This window comes from Prunus dulcis, chromosome 4 (genome assembly GCF_902201215.1).
Source record: "Prunus dulcis chromosome 4, ALMONDv2, whole genome shotgun sequence".
NCBI classification, from domain to species: Eukaryota; Viridiplantae; Streptophyta; class Magnoliopsida; order Rosales; family Rosaceae; genus Prunus; species Prunus dulcis.
The window spans coordinates 15968063-15986305 of record NC_047653.1 but is presented as its reverse complement, the minus strand read 5'-3'; the positions used below and the strand labels follow the sequence as shown (position 1 = coordinate 15986305).

General features: G+C 36.7%; 3 protein-coding genes across 7 annotated transcripts; 2 read left to right on the top strand and 1 right to left on the bottom strand.

The window, feature by feature from the left end:
• Positions 1-3397: 3397 nt before the first annotated feature.
• On the top strand, positions 3398-5812 carry LOC117624151 (cell division cycle protein 48 homolog). The gene has a single exon (XM_034355289.1). It carries the CDS (start codon positions 3398-3400, stop codon positions 5810-5812), a length of 2415 nt encoding a protein of 804 aa, XP_034211180.1.
• A 2731-nt stretch (positions 5813-8543) lies between these two features.
• On the top strand, positions 8544-16314 carry LOC117624154 (F-box/kelch-repeat protein At3g06240-like). Of its 5 annotated transcripts, none has more exons than XM_034355292.1 (6): positions 8544-9772; positions 13141-13245; positions 14200-14474; positions 14624-14761; positions 15841-15901; positions 16076-16314. In XM_034355292.1, the coding sequence occupies exon 1, from the start codon at positions 8589-8591 to the stop codon at positions 9744-9746; it is 1158 nt and encodes a 385-aa protein (XP_034211183.1). In that variant the 5' UTR covers positions 8544-8588; the 3' UTR covers positions 9747-9772; positions 13141-13245; positions 14200-14474; positions 14624-14761; positions 15841-15901; positions 16076-16314. The 5 variants fall into 5 exon arrangements, with proteins under 5 accessions (XP_034211183.1, XP_034211182.1, XP_034211186.1 ...); XM_034355291.1 differs by having other exon boundaries at positions 13135-13245; XM_034355295.1 differs by having other exon boundaries at positions 13135-13245; positions 15841-15906.
• A 63-nt stretch (positions 16315-16377) lies between these two features.
• LOC117624153 (pentatricopeptide repeat-containing protein At1g66345, mitochondrial) lies at positions 16378-18177 on the bottom strand. Its single transcript, XM_034355290.1, has one exon. It carries the CDS (start codon positions 18172-18174, stop codon positions 16573-16575), a length of 1602 nt encoding a protein of 533 aa, XP_034211181.1. The 5' UTR covers positions 18175-18177; the 3' UTR covers positions 16378-16572.
• Positions 18178-18243: the final 66 nt, after the last annotated feature.

The following is an 18243-nucleotide window of genomic DNA, read 5'->3' as shown; positions in this document are numbered from 1 at the left end:
TTCAACTTTTTTACAATACACATTGTGCGGTGAATTAACCCTAACTTACCCTCCACAAATGGGGTGGAAATGCTCCAAGTAGCCTTGTTGGGTTTGTCTTCATTATTTTCGTCCGCCTTTCGATTTGGTTGATGAATAGTGTGTCTGGAAATTTGGAGCTACGTTCAGATGCAAGTCTCATCTTTTTTTTGGGTCAACCATGCATTAGATTCCAAGCCAAAAGGCAAAACGTGCTACGATGAGGATGAGCCAAAACGTCACAGTTTCCATTGGTCAAATTTTGAATGTTTGGTCAGATTGTTTTACTAATATAATATAGTTGGCATAAGTTTGCATCAGTGTTGTAATACCAAAAATTATGTTCACATTCGATAGTGGTGTTTCAGATTTATTGAGTTTTTTTTTATATGAACGATATCCTTTGGATATTGAGAATTCGAATTTGAATACATTCGTTCAAGCTAATTTGGTTAAATTTATATCCGTAAATTTATTGAGTTATTTGCAGAATATTTAGAGCTACAAAAAATGTATTCATGTAATTTTTAAAAATTTCAAGTGTTATGTAAAAATTAAAAAGAAAAAATTTCGTAGAAATCGTGAATGTAAATAATCTCATTGATACTCTACAGATTAAAAGGTAGAGGATTTTTCGTACAGGGATACCCTAGTCGTGGTGCACATGTTCTTTATATTATGTCTTCTTCCTTTTTGTGGTCAAATTATATTATGTCATTCAACATCAAATGAATTGTATTTTTGTCATTTTTCATATGGAATATGTTTTAGTTTAGGTACTTATCAGAAGACTTTCTTATTTCAATTCAGAAATCATATTTTTGTTTTGTTTTTCATAATCAAAATTAAAGATTTTGGTCATGATCAATGATTTTGAATCTTTCTTTATTCTGTTTTTTACCATCAAAGTCATTGATTTTTATAAAATTTTAGAACCATCCGAATTATGTTTTATTTCAGTACTTGTCATTGACCAACCAAGTAAGCACATTGCCTTGACTAACTGATATAACCCAATCTGCAATAAACAATCTTATTTAAGTTCAAAACTCGTATTTTTCTTAATTAGGGGAATCCTAGCTGCTATCATAAATTTGTACTTTCTTCTCCTACTTTCTCCCTCTTTCTTTTATTCTTCTATAATATCGTATGATTATCGAAATCATTCATTTTAAAGGCGATCCTAAAGAATTCAAAAGAAATAAATCAAGTACTGCTTTGTTAGAATATGTCTCAAACTTTGCATTTAATTTATATTTTCTATATAAGCAAATAGAAAAGAAACATTATATTGGCTACCAAATATAACGTTTGGGTTTCTAGAATTTGACTCATGGGGAAAAGTTCAGCAACTGTTAAATAGGTTATGTCTCAAAATAATTAAATTAGTAGGGCATATTGCAGCATGCAATTTTCAGATAAGATTTGAGAAAAATAATGAAGACACTGGTGAGCCAGCATTTTGATCTTCTGCAAATTGAACTTTGACGTGCAATTCTTTTCTGAACTATTTTTGTTCTTGTTGTCAGGCGAACACCATTTGCTGCTTATTTGCTTTCTCTTTCTTTAAAAGTTCCATGAAAGTTAATCTATGTGTGTTATAAAGTTTGATGATAAAGGTTCTGTGAAATTCATTTTGCTGTACTCAGTTCGTAGTACCAGTTGAGATTGCTGCAACTGAACTGAAAACTAATGCGTAATTCCCCGAAAATGCTATAATAAAGAGTTTCGAATGAGGAGCTTATTTGAGAGGTTCAATCTCACTATCAACAAATGTGAGAAAATCGATGGACTTAAATATTTTAAATGGTTTGATGGTGGAATTGGAACCCTCAAATAAGCTCCTCATTTTAAACTCCTCATTATGAAAGCTCTTGTAATTCTCTTCCTGACATGACTTGGGCTCTAAGCACATGAAATAATAAGGGCTTTTCACATGTAAGCCCATAAGTAGGGCCTAGATTATAGAAAAGCCATACAAATTTGTTTTTTTGGGGACAAAACCATACAATACCTTAAAAAGAAAGCCCATTTTGACTTTTCTGATAGACCAAATATGCCATACAAGTCTTGAAAAATCTAAAATTACAACACTACCATCAAAGTTTTCTTTCTTCTGAAAATCATAATGCAAATATAATAATGATATTTCACATATCATGTCAATTTTGGGGTTTTCCCTTCAATTTATAGCTTTTAGCGTTTATATATAAAATTAAAGTTTCTTGATTTTTCTATGAGGATTTGAACCAGAGACCATTGTTCTACAAATCAAACTCCTTTTTATTGGCCTAGATGTCGTTCGCCAAAGAAAACATTTCTTGATAGATACAATTGAAAACATTAAAAAAAATAAAAATACCGGACATAGAGGGTAGTATTAATTGAAGTAAAGTACAAAATTTTGATAGAGAAAATTAAAATTATAAGTGCTTTTTAAATGTAAAACAAAGCAAACTACAGGGACTCAATATGTAGACCTATTACAATTAGGAATCTTTGGGATGGACATGAAGGTGCGCCTCCTTATGGGTTGCTGAAATTAATTCAATTAGGACACTGGTCTATGTTCTTATTGAACACGGAAATTAAATTCAAGTAGGAAAATTTTCTTGTAAAAAGTGCAAAATGTTTACAGAAACACTAGGAAACCTTTCCTAACAAGAAAAAGTTTCCCTCGCCCATAAATATGACAAGTTCACAACACAAACCACCACATTGCTTTTAGCTACTCTGCTCTCTCTGTTTTCTCTCTGCTTCTTTATTTGCATTCTTCGATGGGGCGGATGCAACAAGGGACAAGAGGGGTCAATTGACCCCTTGGCATGCCGGCGTTTGCTGTGGAGGTCGCAGGAGAACAGTTGCAGACCCCTTGGCCAGCAGCTTGTTGACCCCTTGGATGCACTGAACGTGCTCGATGAAAGTCCCCAAAGACAGAGAGAGAGGTTGGTTGATGGGTTACCGCGATGGTAACGGGTGTGTGAGTTTTAATTTTGGATAGAGAGAGAAAGAAAAGGAAAGACAAGGTAGAGCAGATCAAAAGGAATTTGTGTTGCAAACCAGAGGAGCAAAATAGTCACTGGAAGAAAGCCACAGACAGAGTTCGACATAAACAAAAGTGCCTAAAATTATTAAAAAATAAATGATTTATGAAACTATAATGCAAAGTTTTTAATAAAGAACTCATCGTGTACAATTGAAATTTGGATGGAAACTATTTTTCTGTTTTTCTAGTGTTATTTTCTTCTTAAAAAATTTCGAAGTTTTTACGCAGTGACCCCTTGGCTCGAGAATCCTGGATCCGCCACTTTCGATCTCGCTTGAAAAACCCTCAAACTCTCTCGCTTCGTCTTCTTCGATCTTCTGCTTCCTCGTTACGATGACCAACAAAGCTGATCAATCTTCGGACACTGGGGGTTCAAAGAAGGACTTCACTACGGCAATCCTTGACCGCAAGAAGGCTGTGCATCGCCTTGTTGTGGATGAAGATATCCATGGCGACAACTCTGTCGTCAAGCTCCACCCAGAGTCTATGGAGAGGCTCCAGCTATTTCGTGGGGACACAATCTTGATCAAGGGAAAGAAAAGGAAGGACACAGTCTGCATTATAGTTGCTGATGACAAATGTGAGGAACCAAAGATAAGGATAAACAAGGTTGTCAGGAGCAACCTACGGGTTAGGCTTGGAGATGTCGTTTCTGTTTACCAATGCGCTGATGTCAAGTATGGAAAACGTGTTCACGTACTTCCTGTGGATGACAGTATCCAAGGGGTCACTGGAAATCTGTTTGATACATATTTGAGACCTTATTTTTTCGAGGCCTACCGACCCGTGAGGATGGGTGATCTCTTCCTTGTGAGAGGAGGGATGAGGAGTGTGGAGTTCAAGGTTGTCGAAACTGACCCTCCTGAGTACTGCGTGGTGGCTCCCGACACCGAAATCTTCTGTGACGGGGAGCCTGTGAGAAGGGAGGATGAGGAGAGGTCATTAGATGAGGTTGGATATGATGATGTTGGTGGAGTAAGGAAACAGATGGCTCAGATTCGGGAGTCGGTGGAGCTCCCGCTGAGGCATCCTCAGCTGTTTAAGATAATTGGTGTAAAACCACCAAAGGGTATTCTGTTGTATGGACCTCCTGGAACTGGTAAGACTCTAATTGCCCGTGCTGTGGCTAATGAGACTGGGGCATTCTTTTTCTGCATCAATGGACCAGAAATCATGTCCAAACTGGCTGGGGAGAGCGAAAGCAACCTCAGGAAAGCTTTTGAGGAAGCAGAGAAGAATGCACCATCAATCATCTTTATTGATGAGATCGATTCAATTGCTCCCAAGAGAGACAAGACAAATGGAGAAGTTGAGAGGAGGATTGTTTCCCAACTCTTGACACTCATGGATGGACTAAAATCCCGTGCGCATGTAATTGTTATCGGGGCTACAAATCGTCCAAATAGCATTGATCCAGCTCTCAGAAGGTTTGGAAGATTTGATAGGGAAATAGATATTGGTGTGCCAGATGAAGTTGGGCGTCTTGAGGTTCTGCGTATTCATACCAAGAACATGAAGCTTGCTGAAGAAGTTAATTTAGAAAAGATAGCTGAGGACACACATGGTTATGTTGGTGCTGATCTAGCTGCTTTGTGTACAGAGGCTGCACTCCAATGCATCAGAGAGAAGATGGATGTGATTGACTTAGAAGATGAGGAAATAGATGCCGAGATACTTAATTCAATGGCAGTTACAAACGAGCACTTGCAGACGGCTCTTGGCACGAGCAACCCATCCGCTCTTCGTGAAACAGTTGTTGAGGTGCCGAATGTTAGTTGGAAAGATATCGGAGGTCTTGAGAATGTAAAGAGGGAACTTCAAGAGACGGTTCAATATCCAGTGGAGCATCCTGAGAAATTTGAGAAATTTGGAATGTCACCCTCAAAGGGAGTTCTTTTCTATGGCCCTCCTGGATGTGGTAAAACTCTTCTTGCCAAAGCTATTGCCAATGAGTGTCAAGCAAACTTCATCAGTGTCAAGGGACCTGAATTGCTTACAATGTGGTTTGGAGAGAGTGAGGCCAATGTACGTGAAATTTTCGACAAGGCCCGTGGATCTGCTCCATGTGTCCTGTTCTTTGATGAACTTGATTCCATTGCTACGCAGAGAGGTAGCAGCGTAGGCGATGCTGGGGGTGCTGCTGATAGGGTACTGAACCAACTCCTTACAGAAATGGATGGAATGTCTGCAAAGAAAACTGTTTTCGTCATTGGGGCCACCAACAGGCCTGACATTATAGACCCTGCACTTCTACGTCCAGGCCGTCTGGATCAGTTGATTTACATCCCTCTCCCTGACGAAGAATCTCGCCATCAAATATTTAGGTCTTGCTTGAGGAAATCTCCTGTTTCCAAAGATGTGGGCATCAGAGCCCTTGCCAAGTACACCCTAGGATTTAGTGGTGCTGATATAACAGAAATATGCCAGCGTGCGTGCAAATATGCCATTAGAGAAAACATTGAGAAGGATATTGTGAGGGATAGGAGGAAAAATGAGAACCCTGAGGCTATGGAGGAGGATGTTGATGATGAAGTGGCAGAGATCATGGCAGCTCATTTCGAGGAATCGATGAAGTATGCTCGTAGGAGTGTTAGTGATGCTGATATCCGTAAATACCAGACATTTTCTCAGACATTGCAGCAGTCAAGAGGGTTGGGAACAGAATTCAGGTTTGCAGACAGAGCTGCTGGATATGACCCTTCTGCAACTGCTTCTGCTGGGGCTGATGAAGATGACTTATACAGTTAGGATCGTTTTGTTTCCTGTATTTTTCGTGTTTGAATTCCAGTTTTGCTTTAGAGAGAAAAATCGTAGATGAATTTTGAGCTGGTTGACAGCATAACATATGATTTGGTTTGATTGTGTTTTTTCTTTTTTTCTGTCTTTTCTTGTTGTATTTGTAGCTAGAAATACAAACTGATTTTATCTACTTTCTGGATCAAATATCTGTGGTTTCGTCTCATAATTACTGACAATAATTTCATTCAGATGGAGTCCAATAACTTTTTTTTACTGCACAAATGACTTAAACATCCTATGTCATCATTTTAACTTCATTCATCAAATAACCTTTTAAGCTTTTAGTATATAGATGAGTACAAATTTCTAGTCACTTCCAAGTTCAATGTAAACTTGAAAGAAACTGGGGCAAAAAAACCTCCAATGTAAACTTGAAAACCAGGATCTAAGCAACACACCATTAATGGAAAACTAATGGAAAAATAATGGACCAACTGTATCACTAACCCAATAATACCAATCTACATGCTACAATTCCAAAATTAGGGAAAACCATATTAGATCAAACTAGCCCCTCAGTTGCTGCTGCAGAGTAATACAAGTAAACAAGAATTAGGACAGAACTTTGAATCATTTCAAGCAATTAAATTTGCAACTTTGGTCCAGCTCATATACCAAATCTGCGAGGAGGCTGAATTCTTGGAACCATTGCAGACCTTGCACCGTAATCTGCATATTGGCATGTGACTTGCTAGGCATTTTTAGGGCTTCAATTGCTCCTTCAAACATATCCATGACTTTTTCCATAGAAGGATGATCACTAGGCTTCATATGCATGCACAATAACGCAGATACGATCACATACAAACATAAGGGAATGCAAATTTGACTTGAATGCTCTGAAAATGCATTCAAACTCTTTCTTCTCCCTGCCATTTCTGTAAGGAAAAAAAAGACATTCCAAAACTACAGACATGTACGTTATAAGAGACACCGCCAACATTTGTTCCTCTTTCTGCAGTAAAAAGAAACCATGAGCCATTCAAGAGAGATTTTATATATACATTTTGTCACAGCTTAGGCACAAAGTCATAAACAATATCGCGCTTTGATCCTTTACAGAAAACAAAAGCCGATTTGTGTTTGTCCTCAAAACCTCTGGTCATCTTTCTAATGTCTTAGAAGAAGTCTTATTGGCATGAGGTTTTTAGTACTTTGTAGATGATCTTGAATGGTATTATACCTTGACAAGTGTCTTTTTAGCCATTTATAGATACAAGGCATGGTTGTTCCAAACACCAATTTTGGTGCACCGTGGGCTTCTGTGTGGGATCATCACAAAAACAATCTCATATTTTTGTTTTTTTTTCTTTTCTTGAGTTAAGTTCTTTCAGAAAGTGTCATTGTATTTTGTTTTTATAGTCAACTTTTCATATAACTTTTTTTCTTTTTTGGGACCGGCACTTGGCACAACATTTTCGTTAATAATTGGGAAATAACGATCTATAACAGTGCATTTAGATGAGGAAATTTAAAAGTACAAAGGATTTCATAAATGACGGAAATTAATCTTCTAGAATTTGTAAAGTTTCTTATTTGGGTGATGGATTTAAAACACGGAATTTAACATTTATTTGTAAAGTTATCTTTTTTAAAAACTCAATCTCTCTTGGGATTTTAGAAATGGCGACTTTTAAATAAAATTTAAAGTTGGGATTTATGATCTCCAAATTTCATGTTTTTTCCCACGCGGAATTTCTAAATTTCTATTTTTTTTAAATCCGAATTGGGTCATGTCAATTTAGAAATTCTGAGTTTTGTCAAAATCCCATATTTCCCTCATCCAAACACACTGTTACCGTAACAGTGTGTTTGGATGAGGAAATTTAAAAGTACAAAGGATTTCATAAATGACGAAAATTAATGTTCTAGAATTTGTAAATTTTCTTGTTTGGGTGATTGATTTAAAACACGGAATTTAACATTTATTTGTAAAGTTATCTTTTTTTAAAACTCAATCTCTCTTGGGATTTTAGAAATGACGACTCTTAGATAGAATTTAAACTTGGGATTTATGATATCCAAATTCCATTTTTTTTCCATGGGGAATTTCTAAATTTCTATGTTTCTTTATTCAAACACCGGAATTGGTTCATGTCAATTTAGAAATTCTGAGTTTTATCAAAATCTCAAATTTATTTTCCTCATCCAAACGCACCATAAAGGAAATTAATTTTGTTTCCTTTCGATAAAATTTTGTTTTGTTTTTAATCAATCCCGTGTGTTTCATCAAATAGAGAGTAATATTAGGAAACACATTTATATACTATATTTTTTGGATGTATTTTCTTTTTCATCACATGTATAAATGTAACACGACTAAAGTAGAAACAAAACGAAACACACCATCTTCTTTTATGAAGGGAGTATAGAGAATACATGTCTTTCACATCTAACTGAAAAACCTACTAGAATTTTTAAATCAGTTAAAAAAAAACACCTTACAGATGTGAATTAGGTTAATTGACCGGGAGAGTGCATCCGTTTCCACGTCTTTCAACAGAAATAAACGTAGGCCCAAAATTGGCCCAACTGGAGGCCCAATTTGAAAGTCACGAGTCTACAACCGAGTCCAACGCAATTGAAGAGGCCGTTCAAAATTTGGTCCACCCAGCGTCAAATTAGACTTCTTTACTTTTGGGGAAGAAGATTTATATCATAGAGGATGGTTTTGGGGAACACTTGGTTTTCTCCAGCGAAAAAGAAGGGAACACTGCTTTTGGCCATGGGGAACGCTTGGTCTGCTCCGGAGAGAACGAAGCTGCGCAAGAAAATGGCGGAGCAGCTGATGGACAAAGGGAACCCTAGCCTCCCATGGGAGCTGATAGTGGAGATTCTTTCATGGCTGCCAGTCAAGTCGTTGGGCCGCTTCAGGTGTGTATCTAAGCCATGGAATGCTCTCATCGCTGACCCTAATTTTATCAAAATGCACTTTAACAAAACTTCTGAGAACGATGATGTGTTCTACCAAAGACGAAGACTCATCTTCAATGAGCCAGGTTGTTGTTCCCTTTACTCTGTTAACCTCGACCAGTTAATTCTGAATCAGAATAATGATCATGGTGCTGATGATTTGATTGCCCCTGAGGCCCACTTGGTTTGCGGTGACCTACCATCTTACAGGGTTGTAGACCTGTTTTACTGTGATGGTTTGTTGTTGTGCAAGCTAGCAGAAATGCCAATGACGATATATCTGGTTAACCCAACTACCGGGGAATCCGAGGAACTGCCAGAGGCACCAGATAATATACAACACCTGGGTTTTGGATTTGATCACTCCACTGATGATTACAAGGTGGTTTCTGCTGTGTTTTACGATATGCTTGTGTTTTGTGTCTATTCGTTGAAAACCGGTTCATGGGAAGAGCTTGAGTGTTCACTTCCCTATTCTGGGGCATATACCTTTCATGCTGTCCTGCTCAATGGAACTCTTCATTGGATAATGGAAACACCAGACCAGACATCCATGATTGTAGCTTTCCTTTTAGAAGAGGAGCAAGCTGGAGAAATTCCTTTGCCGGTTGAGTATTCCAGTGATGCGGGAGATTGTGTGTTGGGGGTCTTCAGGGACTGCCTATGTTTAACACATTGTAGTGATGAAAGAACTTATAATGAGTTTTGGGTCATGAATGAATATGGAGAGGGGCAGTCGTGGACTAAGATAAAGATCTCCATCCCTTATTCCGAATTATCACTTTCAGGTTTTTGGAAGGAAAATCATGATCTGTTGGTGTTCCAGAAGCAATTGGTTATGTACAATTTTAAGGAACAAGGCTTTTGCAATCTATCAATCCCTGGATTTCCCCATGTTGATTGCATTGGAACCTACTTGGAGAGTCTTGTTTCACCGAATTACTATGGCATTACTGATCGAGAACTTTAAGCATAAGGCAAATGCTGATAGAAGAGGTAAAGTAGATGAATCCACCCAATCTCTTTCCAGACTTTATTGTTTGTTTGAATTTCTTTCTGGTATTGTTTATGCACTATTGAACAAAGTTTTTATGGTTTTATTAGTTGATGGTGTTTATTTTTAATATGCCGAGCTTAGGCTTTCTTAATAGTAGAGTGTTCATGTATTTATTCTCTATTTTTCAATGATTGGAATGGCAGTCATGCTCAGAAACAAACTGATATTAAGAAACCAAATACATTTTATACCTTTTTTTTTTTGCTTTGTTAACAATGATTGTTGGTGCTGCATTTGCGTTATGGTGTTATCCTATCTCTCTTCTACCCATGGAATGATTCAGAATAGTATACATGTTCAATCTATTTGGTAGTTAACAAAACCATAGGACATCCAGGATTTTGTATGTGCTTTTCATCATCAGTCCTAGTGTTGTTGTATGTCCTGAATGTAACAGTTTTCGTATCAAATATCTCTCTGCTCAATGTTTTCGTACTTTTACCTTGCATTTTCCTGTGTACAGTAGTTCTTTGCTAGATGCTCATTAGACAATAGCAAAAGCTTGGCCCTGTTTTGAAGTACTTTGCCATGGAGCATCTAGTTATTTGTTTGCTAATAGCACGTAATGATTTCATTACAAATTCACATATGTTTGGCATTGATCTGACAATTCTTTTAAAGAACGCACATGTTAGGTGTTCCTTCATGAAGCACTGAAATTGTTTCTCTAACAAAAAAAAGCAATGTTGTCGATTTCTTCCAATTACTATAAAATAAAATATATAAAAAAAAAAAACATCTTTGTTTATCTAAAAGCAGTTTTGACACAATTAAAAGCACTTTAAAGTACACGCTTCTTGTTGGAGACGAGTTTTTGATAGTTTTATTGGTTCATGGTGCTTGTTTTTGATATGTCACGCTTAGGCTTTCTTAATATCAGAGTTTGTATGGTTTTTTTTTTCTCCTGTGGAAGGAATGGCAGGCATGCTCAGAAAACAATTATACTAAAAAAAAAAATTTAACAAGGATTTCTGTGCTGCACTTGCATTATAGTTTTATCCTATCCGTCTCTTTCACCCATGTGATGATCCGAAACAGTATACATGTTCATTTTATTTGGTGTTTAACAAAACCATAGGACAGGCAGGATTTCATGTGTTTTTCATCATCATTCCTAGTGTTGTATTGTATGTCATGAATGTGACAGTGTTTCGTGTCAAATATTTCTCTGCTAAATGTTTTCATACTTTTACTTTCCTTTTGCCTTCATACAGTAGTTCTCTGCTAAAAGCTCTGGCTTGTTTTGAAGTACTTCTATATCAAGCTTTTAGTACCCTTTTTGCTAAAAGCACATAAAATATTTCCTTGGAAACTATTCACCTGACAATGCTTGTAAAGACTACCTATGCGTGCTTCTGAAGACTGCACCTTTACATGCTTCTTCACGAAACACTGAAATTGTTTCTCTAACTGAAAAAGCATTGTTGTCTGTTTCTGGCAATTTTTTTTTAAAAAAAACCATGTTTGGTTATCTCAAAGCAGTTTTGACACAATAACAGCACTGGAAAATACACCCTTTTTGTCAGACATGAGGTTTTTATAGTTCTATTGGCTGATGGTGATTGTTTCTAATATGCCAAGCTTCGGCTTTCTTAATATCGGAGCCTATATGTTTTTCTTTTTTCTTTTTCTATCAATGGAATGGCAGCCATACTCGGAAACCAAACTGATATTATGAAGAAAAAAATTATACTTGTTTTTTCTTTATTAACTAGGGTTTTGGTGGTGCATTTGTATTGTAGTTTTGTCCTATCTTACTCTTTCTCCCATGGAATGATTCAGAACACTATGCACGTTCACTTTATTGGGTAGTTAACAAAACCATAGGACGGGCAGAAGTATGTGTTTTTCGGCATTGTTCCTATGTTGTATGTCATGATTCATGAATGTTATAATCTTTCATGTCAAATATTTCTCTGCTTAACATTCCTGTACTTTTACTTTCCTTTTGCCATTGTAGAGTAGTGCTTTGCTAGATACTCATCAGGAGACAGAAAACGCTCGTGCCTGTTTTGAAGTACTTCTATATGAAGCATCTAGTACCGTGTTCACTAAAAGACAAACAATTTCATTTGAAACTCAATTATGTTTTGCATATTGACCTGAAAATACTTTTGAAGAATCCTATTATGTGCTTCTTCATGAAGCACTGAAATTGTTTTTCCAACCGAAAATGCATTGTTTTCTAATTTTTTCCGAGTATTACTTTTATATATATATATATATATATATATATATATATATTTAAAGCACTTTTGGCACAACTGAAAGCACTACACGCTTGTTTGACACAAGTTTATTTATTTATAGTAGTTTTTGGTTGATGGTGCTTGCTTTAATATGCCGAGCTTAAGCTTTCTTAATATTAGAGTCTGTGTTTTTTTTTTCCCTCTTTTTGTTTTGTTTTTAATAACAAGAATTTGTGTGCTGCATTCACAGTATAGTTTTATCCTATGTGTCTCTTTCACCCATGGAATGACTCAGAGCAGCGTGCATGTTCGTTTTAATTGGATTTAACAAGACCATAGGACAGGTAGGATTTCGTAGGCATTGTTTCGTCCTCATTAACGCTTTTGAAGAAAGCACCTGTTAGGTGCTTCTTCATGTAGCACAGAAATTGTTTCTCTAACTGAAATAGCATTCTGTCTATTTCTTCCAATTGTTAATAAAGGCAGATTGGTTATCTAAATTATTTTTGACACATTTAAAGCACTTCCAAATACATCCTCCTTGTTAGACACGGTAGTTGGGTGTATAGATACAAGTCGATGAAGTTATATGATTAATGAGTCTATAGAACTAGTATATCACTGCTTTTGGATGCTTCTGTTTGTTAGATTGGTTTTGTAAGAAAATCAAGGAGTCAAGAGAGCTTGGTTCTGAGTTCCTAATATGTTTCCATTTCCTTTTATTCTGTTGGCTTTTAATAAGTGGCTAATATGATTGATTATTCCTGGTTCTTCTATGAGTCATATTTACTGGGGTTGACTTTCCAACATTGTTACAGTGATAATTTTCTCTTATGCTTGGTTTTCATTAATGATTTTGCTAACTGATTGAATGTTATTTTTCAAAGAAATTTTGGCTTGTTGCCCCCTTTTCCCGTTGTTTCTGTCACATGCGGCCCCTTCTCATAAGTTTTCCATGCTTTTATTGTTTGTCTTCGGTTTACAAATTAAATGCATTTATGATTTAGTTATGAACTTTGTAAAGATATGAATACTGGTATTTCATGAATTTTTTTTCATTTTATAGAAATGGCTGCTTGAAATCTTTACGTAATGCCATCCTTGTGTCACAGGGGCAGATGTGTTTTCTCCAGAAGACATTAGGTTCCTTTTCTGGTTCTAGAAGAAATTATCTTGAAGACCCAAAAATTGGTTGGTTTGGCTGGCTATCGTAGGATGTACCGGTACAAAGATTTTCCAGCGGTTCTGACTGTCTCTTCCCGTTGCATCTTTATGTTTTGAACAATGTGTTAGGTGTTCTTTGTGAAATCTTCGTTGATAGATCAGTTTCATTTTGGAATGATGGTATATCAATTGGTTCCAAAGCACTCCTAGGTTATGTTGATGTTTTCTTCATCTGCTTTAACATCCTTAAAGAAATTGCTAGACAATTCAAATGAAAGTTTATAGGTTGTTAATTGCTGCAGTATCCTTGATTACGATGCTTGTTTAAATTTTAAGTTAGCATAACTGGTTGAGAGAATTAGCCCACCCCCAACTCGTGAGTTCAAGTAAGGCATTAGGCCTCCCCTTTGCAATTTGGTAAACTTGCTGGTGCTTAAATAAAGCATTGGTATCGAAGTGAATCCCGTAAGAACCGAAATTTTTGCTAGCCTTGAATAGGGCTAATTATACAGAGTCTGTCTTACACACGCTATGAAAGTATTCTTGGAATGGTGTAACAATCTCTCAGCTACACCTACTTATTCAGAATAAATTACATTTAAAGTGGCCTCGTATTTGAATAAACGAAATACTTTCACATCATTTGGTGGTGAATAAGTAAAGAGACTAAAATAGTACTTGTATGAAAATTACTATCTAAGTCGAGAATTTCTTTTATTTCTTTCCCTTTCTTTTGGGATGCTATACTCTTTCTAGAAGTTTGATTTTCATGGTATGTTTACTTGTTAATGAGTATTGAAATTATTCCGATTCCTGACTTCCCTTGTATTTGCTAATGCCTTCTGATTAGGGGAAATAGTTGATCTCACGCCCATTCCTTCTCGCCTATTCATGATTTCCCTGATTCATTACTTTCCCCATTTCAAAAAACATAAATGTGCCATAAATTTTTTTTTTCTTCTAGGCATATCGTTTTGGAGTCCACAATAACGGAAATTGTTTTTATTTGCAAGGGCAATTGGATTATCAACTGTCATACCCGAAGGCCCAAGTTTGACGGGCCCAACTCCAAAAACAACTGCAAGTCAAGTCCTGACGAGTTCTGCCCGGAGTCTGACTCAGCATTAACACACAACTTACATTTTGTTAAGACACGCAGGCCACACTTTCTAGTTGTTCCCGAGGAAATGTGGCTGGAAGAAAATGAGGGAGCAGCTGATGGAAACCCTAACTTCCCAATGGAGATAATAGGTGGTGGGTTGCCAGTCAGGTTGTTATGCCGCTTCAGGTGTGGATCTAAACCATGCAATTCTCTAAATTGGAACATAATTCACTCTACTCTTTGAATGTGGATGAGTTTCCGAATCGTAATCATGCATTTCTAACTCCCGTTGTTGTGCAATGACCTGTTGATTATGCACAATTTTTACGAAGCAGTCAGAATCTTTCAATTTATGGATTTCCAAAGTTGGTAGAGCTGGGATGTACAGGGAGAGCCTTGCTTCACCCGTTACCTTACGTTATTGACTGAGAACATTAAGCATGAGACAACTGTAGATAGGAGAGGTAAAGAAGGTAAATCCACTCAATCTCTTTCTAGACTTTCTTGAATGTTAAAAATTGTTGCTGTATTTTTGGTGCATGACTGAATAAGGTTTTAATAGTTCTACCATTGTTTGATGGTCCCTGTGTTGAATACAAATGCTTAGCTTGTACTTTGACTAAAAGGAGTCGCAAGAAGTTGCTTCGATCACCGCACATATGAGCATACATTGTTTTGTTAGATGAATTTTTGTGGTTTTAGTTTTGTCATGTCAGTTTTTTTCAGCCTGGAAATTATTCAAAGATAGTATAAATATTCATAGGCTAGGCAGGATTTGTTATGCGTTTTTTTGTCACCATTCTACTGTAGTATTTCCCAACATAATAATGTTTTCATGCCAAATATTTATCTGCTAATTTTTATTTTTTTTTTCATAATTTGACTTTCCTTTTGTCCTTCTAGAGCTAGGTACTCAATAGGAAACAGCAAATTTTTGGGAATGTTTTGAAGTGCTTATGTTCAAGAACTTTTGCTCAGTAGCACCTTTTGTTAGAGGCACATAGAAAGTTTCCTCAAATGCTCAAGTGGTTTTGCAGATTCACTTGACATTGCTTTCGGATAAGGAACCTATTATTGTTTCTTGATCAGGAAGCACTAAAAGTTTCTCCAAAAAGAATTCTTATCTATTTTTGCCGAAGATTAACCGTTTTAGGTATCTAAAAGTTTCTTTCAATACATCAAAAGCACATCCAAACATACCCTTCTTGTTAGACGTGGTAGCTGGGCTCATAGATACAAGTCCTTGATGTTATATATTGGCTAGCCTCGTACTACTCATATCTCTCACTCATTTTGGGTGTTTCTGTTAGATTGGCTTTGTAAGGAAATCAAGGAGTCAAAAGAATCCTGTTGTGAATTCCTGAGACGTTGTCATTGCTTTTTCCTTTTTACCTTTAGCTTTTAATAAGTACCTCATGTCATTTATTCCTGGCTCTTATACTAGTCATGGCCCAATATTTGGGGAATGAATTTTTTCTATTGTAGGTTGATCATCCTTTATTCTTTATTTTCATCAATGATTTTGCTAACTGATTGCATGTAATTTGTTGAGGAAATGGTGGATTGTCCTCTCCTGCCAGCGTGGTTGTTTTCATCACTTGCACCCTTGTCTCGTAAGGTTTTTCTTGAATTTTTTTTTTTAGTCTTCAGTTTTCATATTTAAATAGATTTATGATAAGCTTCTGACCAAAATAAAAAAATAGATTTATGATAAGTTTCATTTTGTTTTATTTATTTGTAGAAATGAAACTGAAAATCTTTTATTCATTTCCATACTTGTGTCGCAGGGGCAAATATGGATTCACCATAGGAAATGAGCTTCAAGACTCCAGAAGTGGTTGGTTTAGCTATAGTAGTGATGTACAAGTACAAAACTTTTCTCATAGTTCTCTGTAACACTCATTTTCCCATTACATCTTAGGGATTCAGATGAAGTGATTCCAAATGTTGGAATCCAGTTTATTTATACTATTACAGTCCATGTATCAGAAGAATAAAATAAATGAATTTCAAATGATTCCGTGCATATAGTTGTTTCAAATATTTTCTTTTTTAGATAATTGTTTCAAATATATTCAAATTTACCCTATTGTCAAATTCAAGTACTTTATTTCAAATACCTCCATCCAAATGGAGCCTTGATATTTGTGGGGCATGCTGTGATGACAGATGAGTTACAAAACAATTGGTTCCAAAGTGCTTCTCGTTGCTGTTCATCTTTCCATGATCGTTCCAACCCACTTAAAAGTGAATTACAAGACGATTCAAATGAGAGTTCATTGATTTAAATCGATGCAATAAGTTCCATTTCATTCTTAAGGTGAAGGGCCCTTTTTGCATTGCCCTTGTCAAAGTGGTTGGCAATCAATGTCTCGTATACACATAAACTTGGGGCTATTGAACGATCTTTCATGATTCCAAAATACCTTTCTGCTTCCTCCACTTTCCCACATTGGCAGAAGCTCTTTATCACGGATGTAAAAACCAATGCTCCTGGAGAAAGCGACCTGGACTCCATCTCATAATAGAGTTTCACAACCTCCTGAATCTCACCTTTTCTCCCATACCCGTCAATCAGATGAGCGTATGTGATGCTGTCCGGCAAGAACCCTTTATCTAATAGTATAGTAAACATTGTATTTGCTTGCTCTGCATCCCCTGTTTCACATAACTTTCCGACCATCTCATTGAAGGCCAAACGACATGGGATGAACCCGCTCTCCACCATCTTCTTCAAGTAACTCAAGCTTGCTTCCACTCTTCCTGCTTTAGCGCATCCCTCAATAAGAAGATTATAGCTCTCATCAAACGGCTTCAAATCCATATTTTCCATCTCATTCATCATGCCTTGTGCTTCCTCAATTCTTCCTTCCTCACAATGTGCTCCCATAAACAAGGTATAGACAAAAGAGTTTGCTCGAAAACCTCTCTTGAGCATTTCTTCATACACCTCCCATGCTGAGCATACATCTCCTAGTTTAACTTTAGCATAAACAATCAATGAGTAAGCAATTGTATCAAGAACCATATTCTTCTGCAACATTCTCCTCAACAACATCAAACCTTCTTCAACCCTACCCCCCTCCAAAATACTAAAAACCAGACTAGTATTCACAATCACAGAAGGAGAGCACCTCTTCCCATGGATCCTGTCCAACATGTCAACGCATTTCTTCAACTTCCCTTCCTTGCACAAAGCATCAATCAAGATTTTGATTGTCTCTTCATTTGGGTAATTTCTTTTTCCAACCATATGCTCATAAATCTTCCAAACCAGAGCAGTCTGGTCAGATTTTTGAACCACGTGAAGCAGAGTGTTGTAAGTTATAAGACTTAAAGGCAACCCATGTTCCCCCAAATAGCAACAAACATCAAAACCAGTCTCAAACATTCTCAGCTTAGCATAAGCCTGTAACAGCAAATCAAACACAAATGGGTTTGAAGCAGTAACCTCGTAACTCCTAAGCAATGAATCCACAACTGAAAATTTGGAACCATTTTCAGCAGTTTTCTTCAGAACTGATTCAAGCAAAGCTCTAGCATCCATGAGCAACCTGGCTCTGGCTAAAATATGAATGGTTATGGAGTAGGACCAAACCCCATGCTCAAAGCTTTTCCTGTGAGCTGCCCAGTGGAAGAAACCCAGAGCACGTTTTGCATCAACGGGTTCCTTCAATTCTAACAAAATACTATCGACGAGCCCTCCATCTAATTTAACAGATTCAAATTTGGTCGTCACAGTGTCCCAATTCCAACTGCTTCTGAATGAGTCACGAATGGCTTTGGCAACATCTTTTGGTGCTGAGTCTGTATTGATCAGTCGGGTTTCCTGATTGATGGGTATGGGAATTAAAGATTTTGAAATTCGACGCAGCCAAAAAGCCATGGACTAAGGATGAAGGAAGCTCTCCTATTTTGTGTGTGTGTGTGTATATATATATATATATATATATAT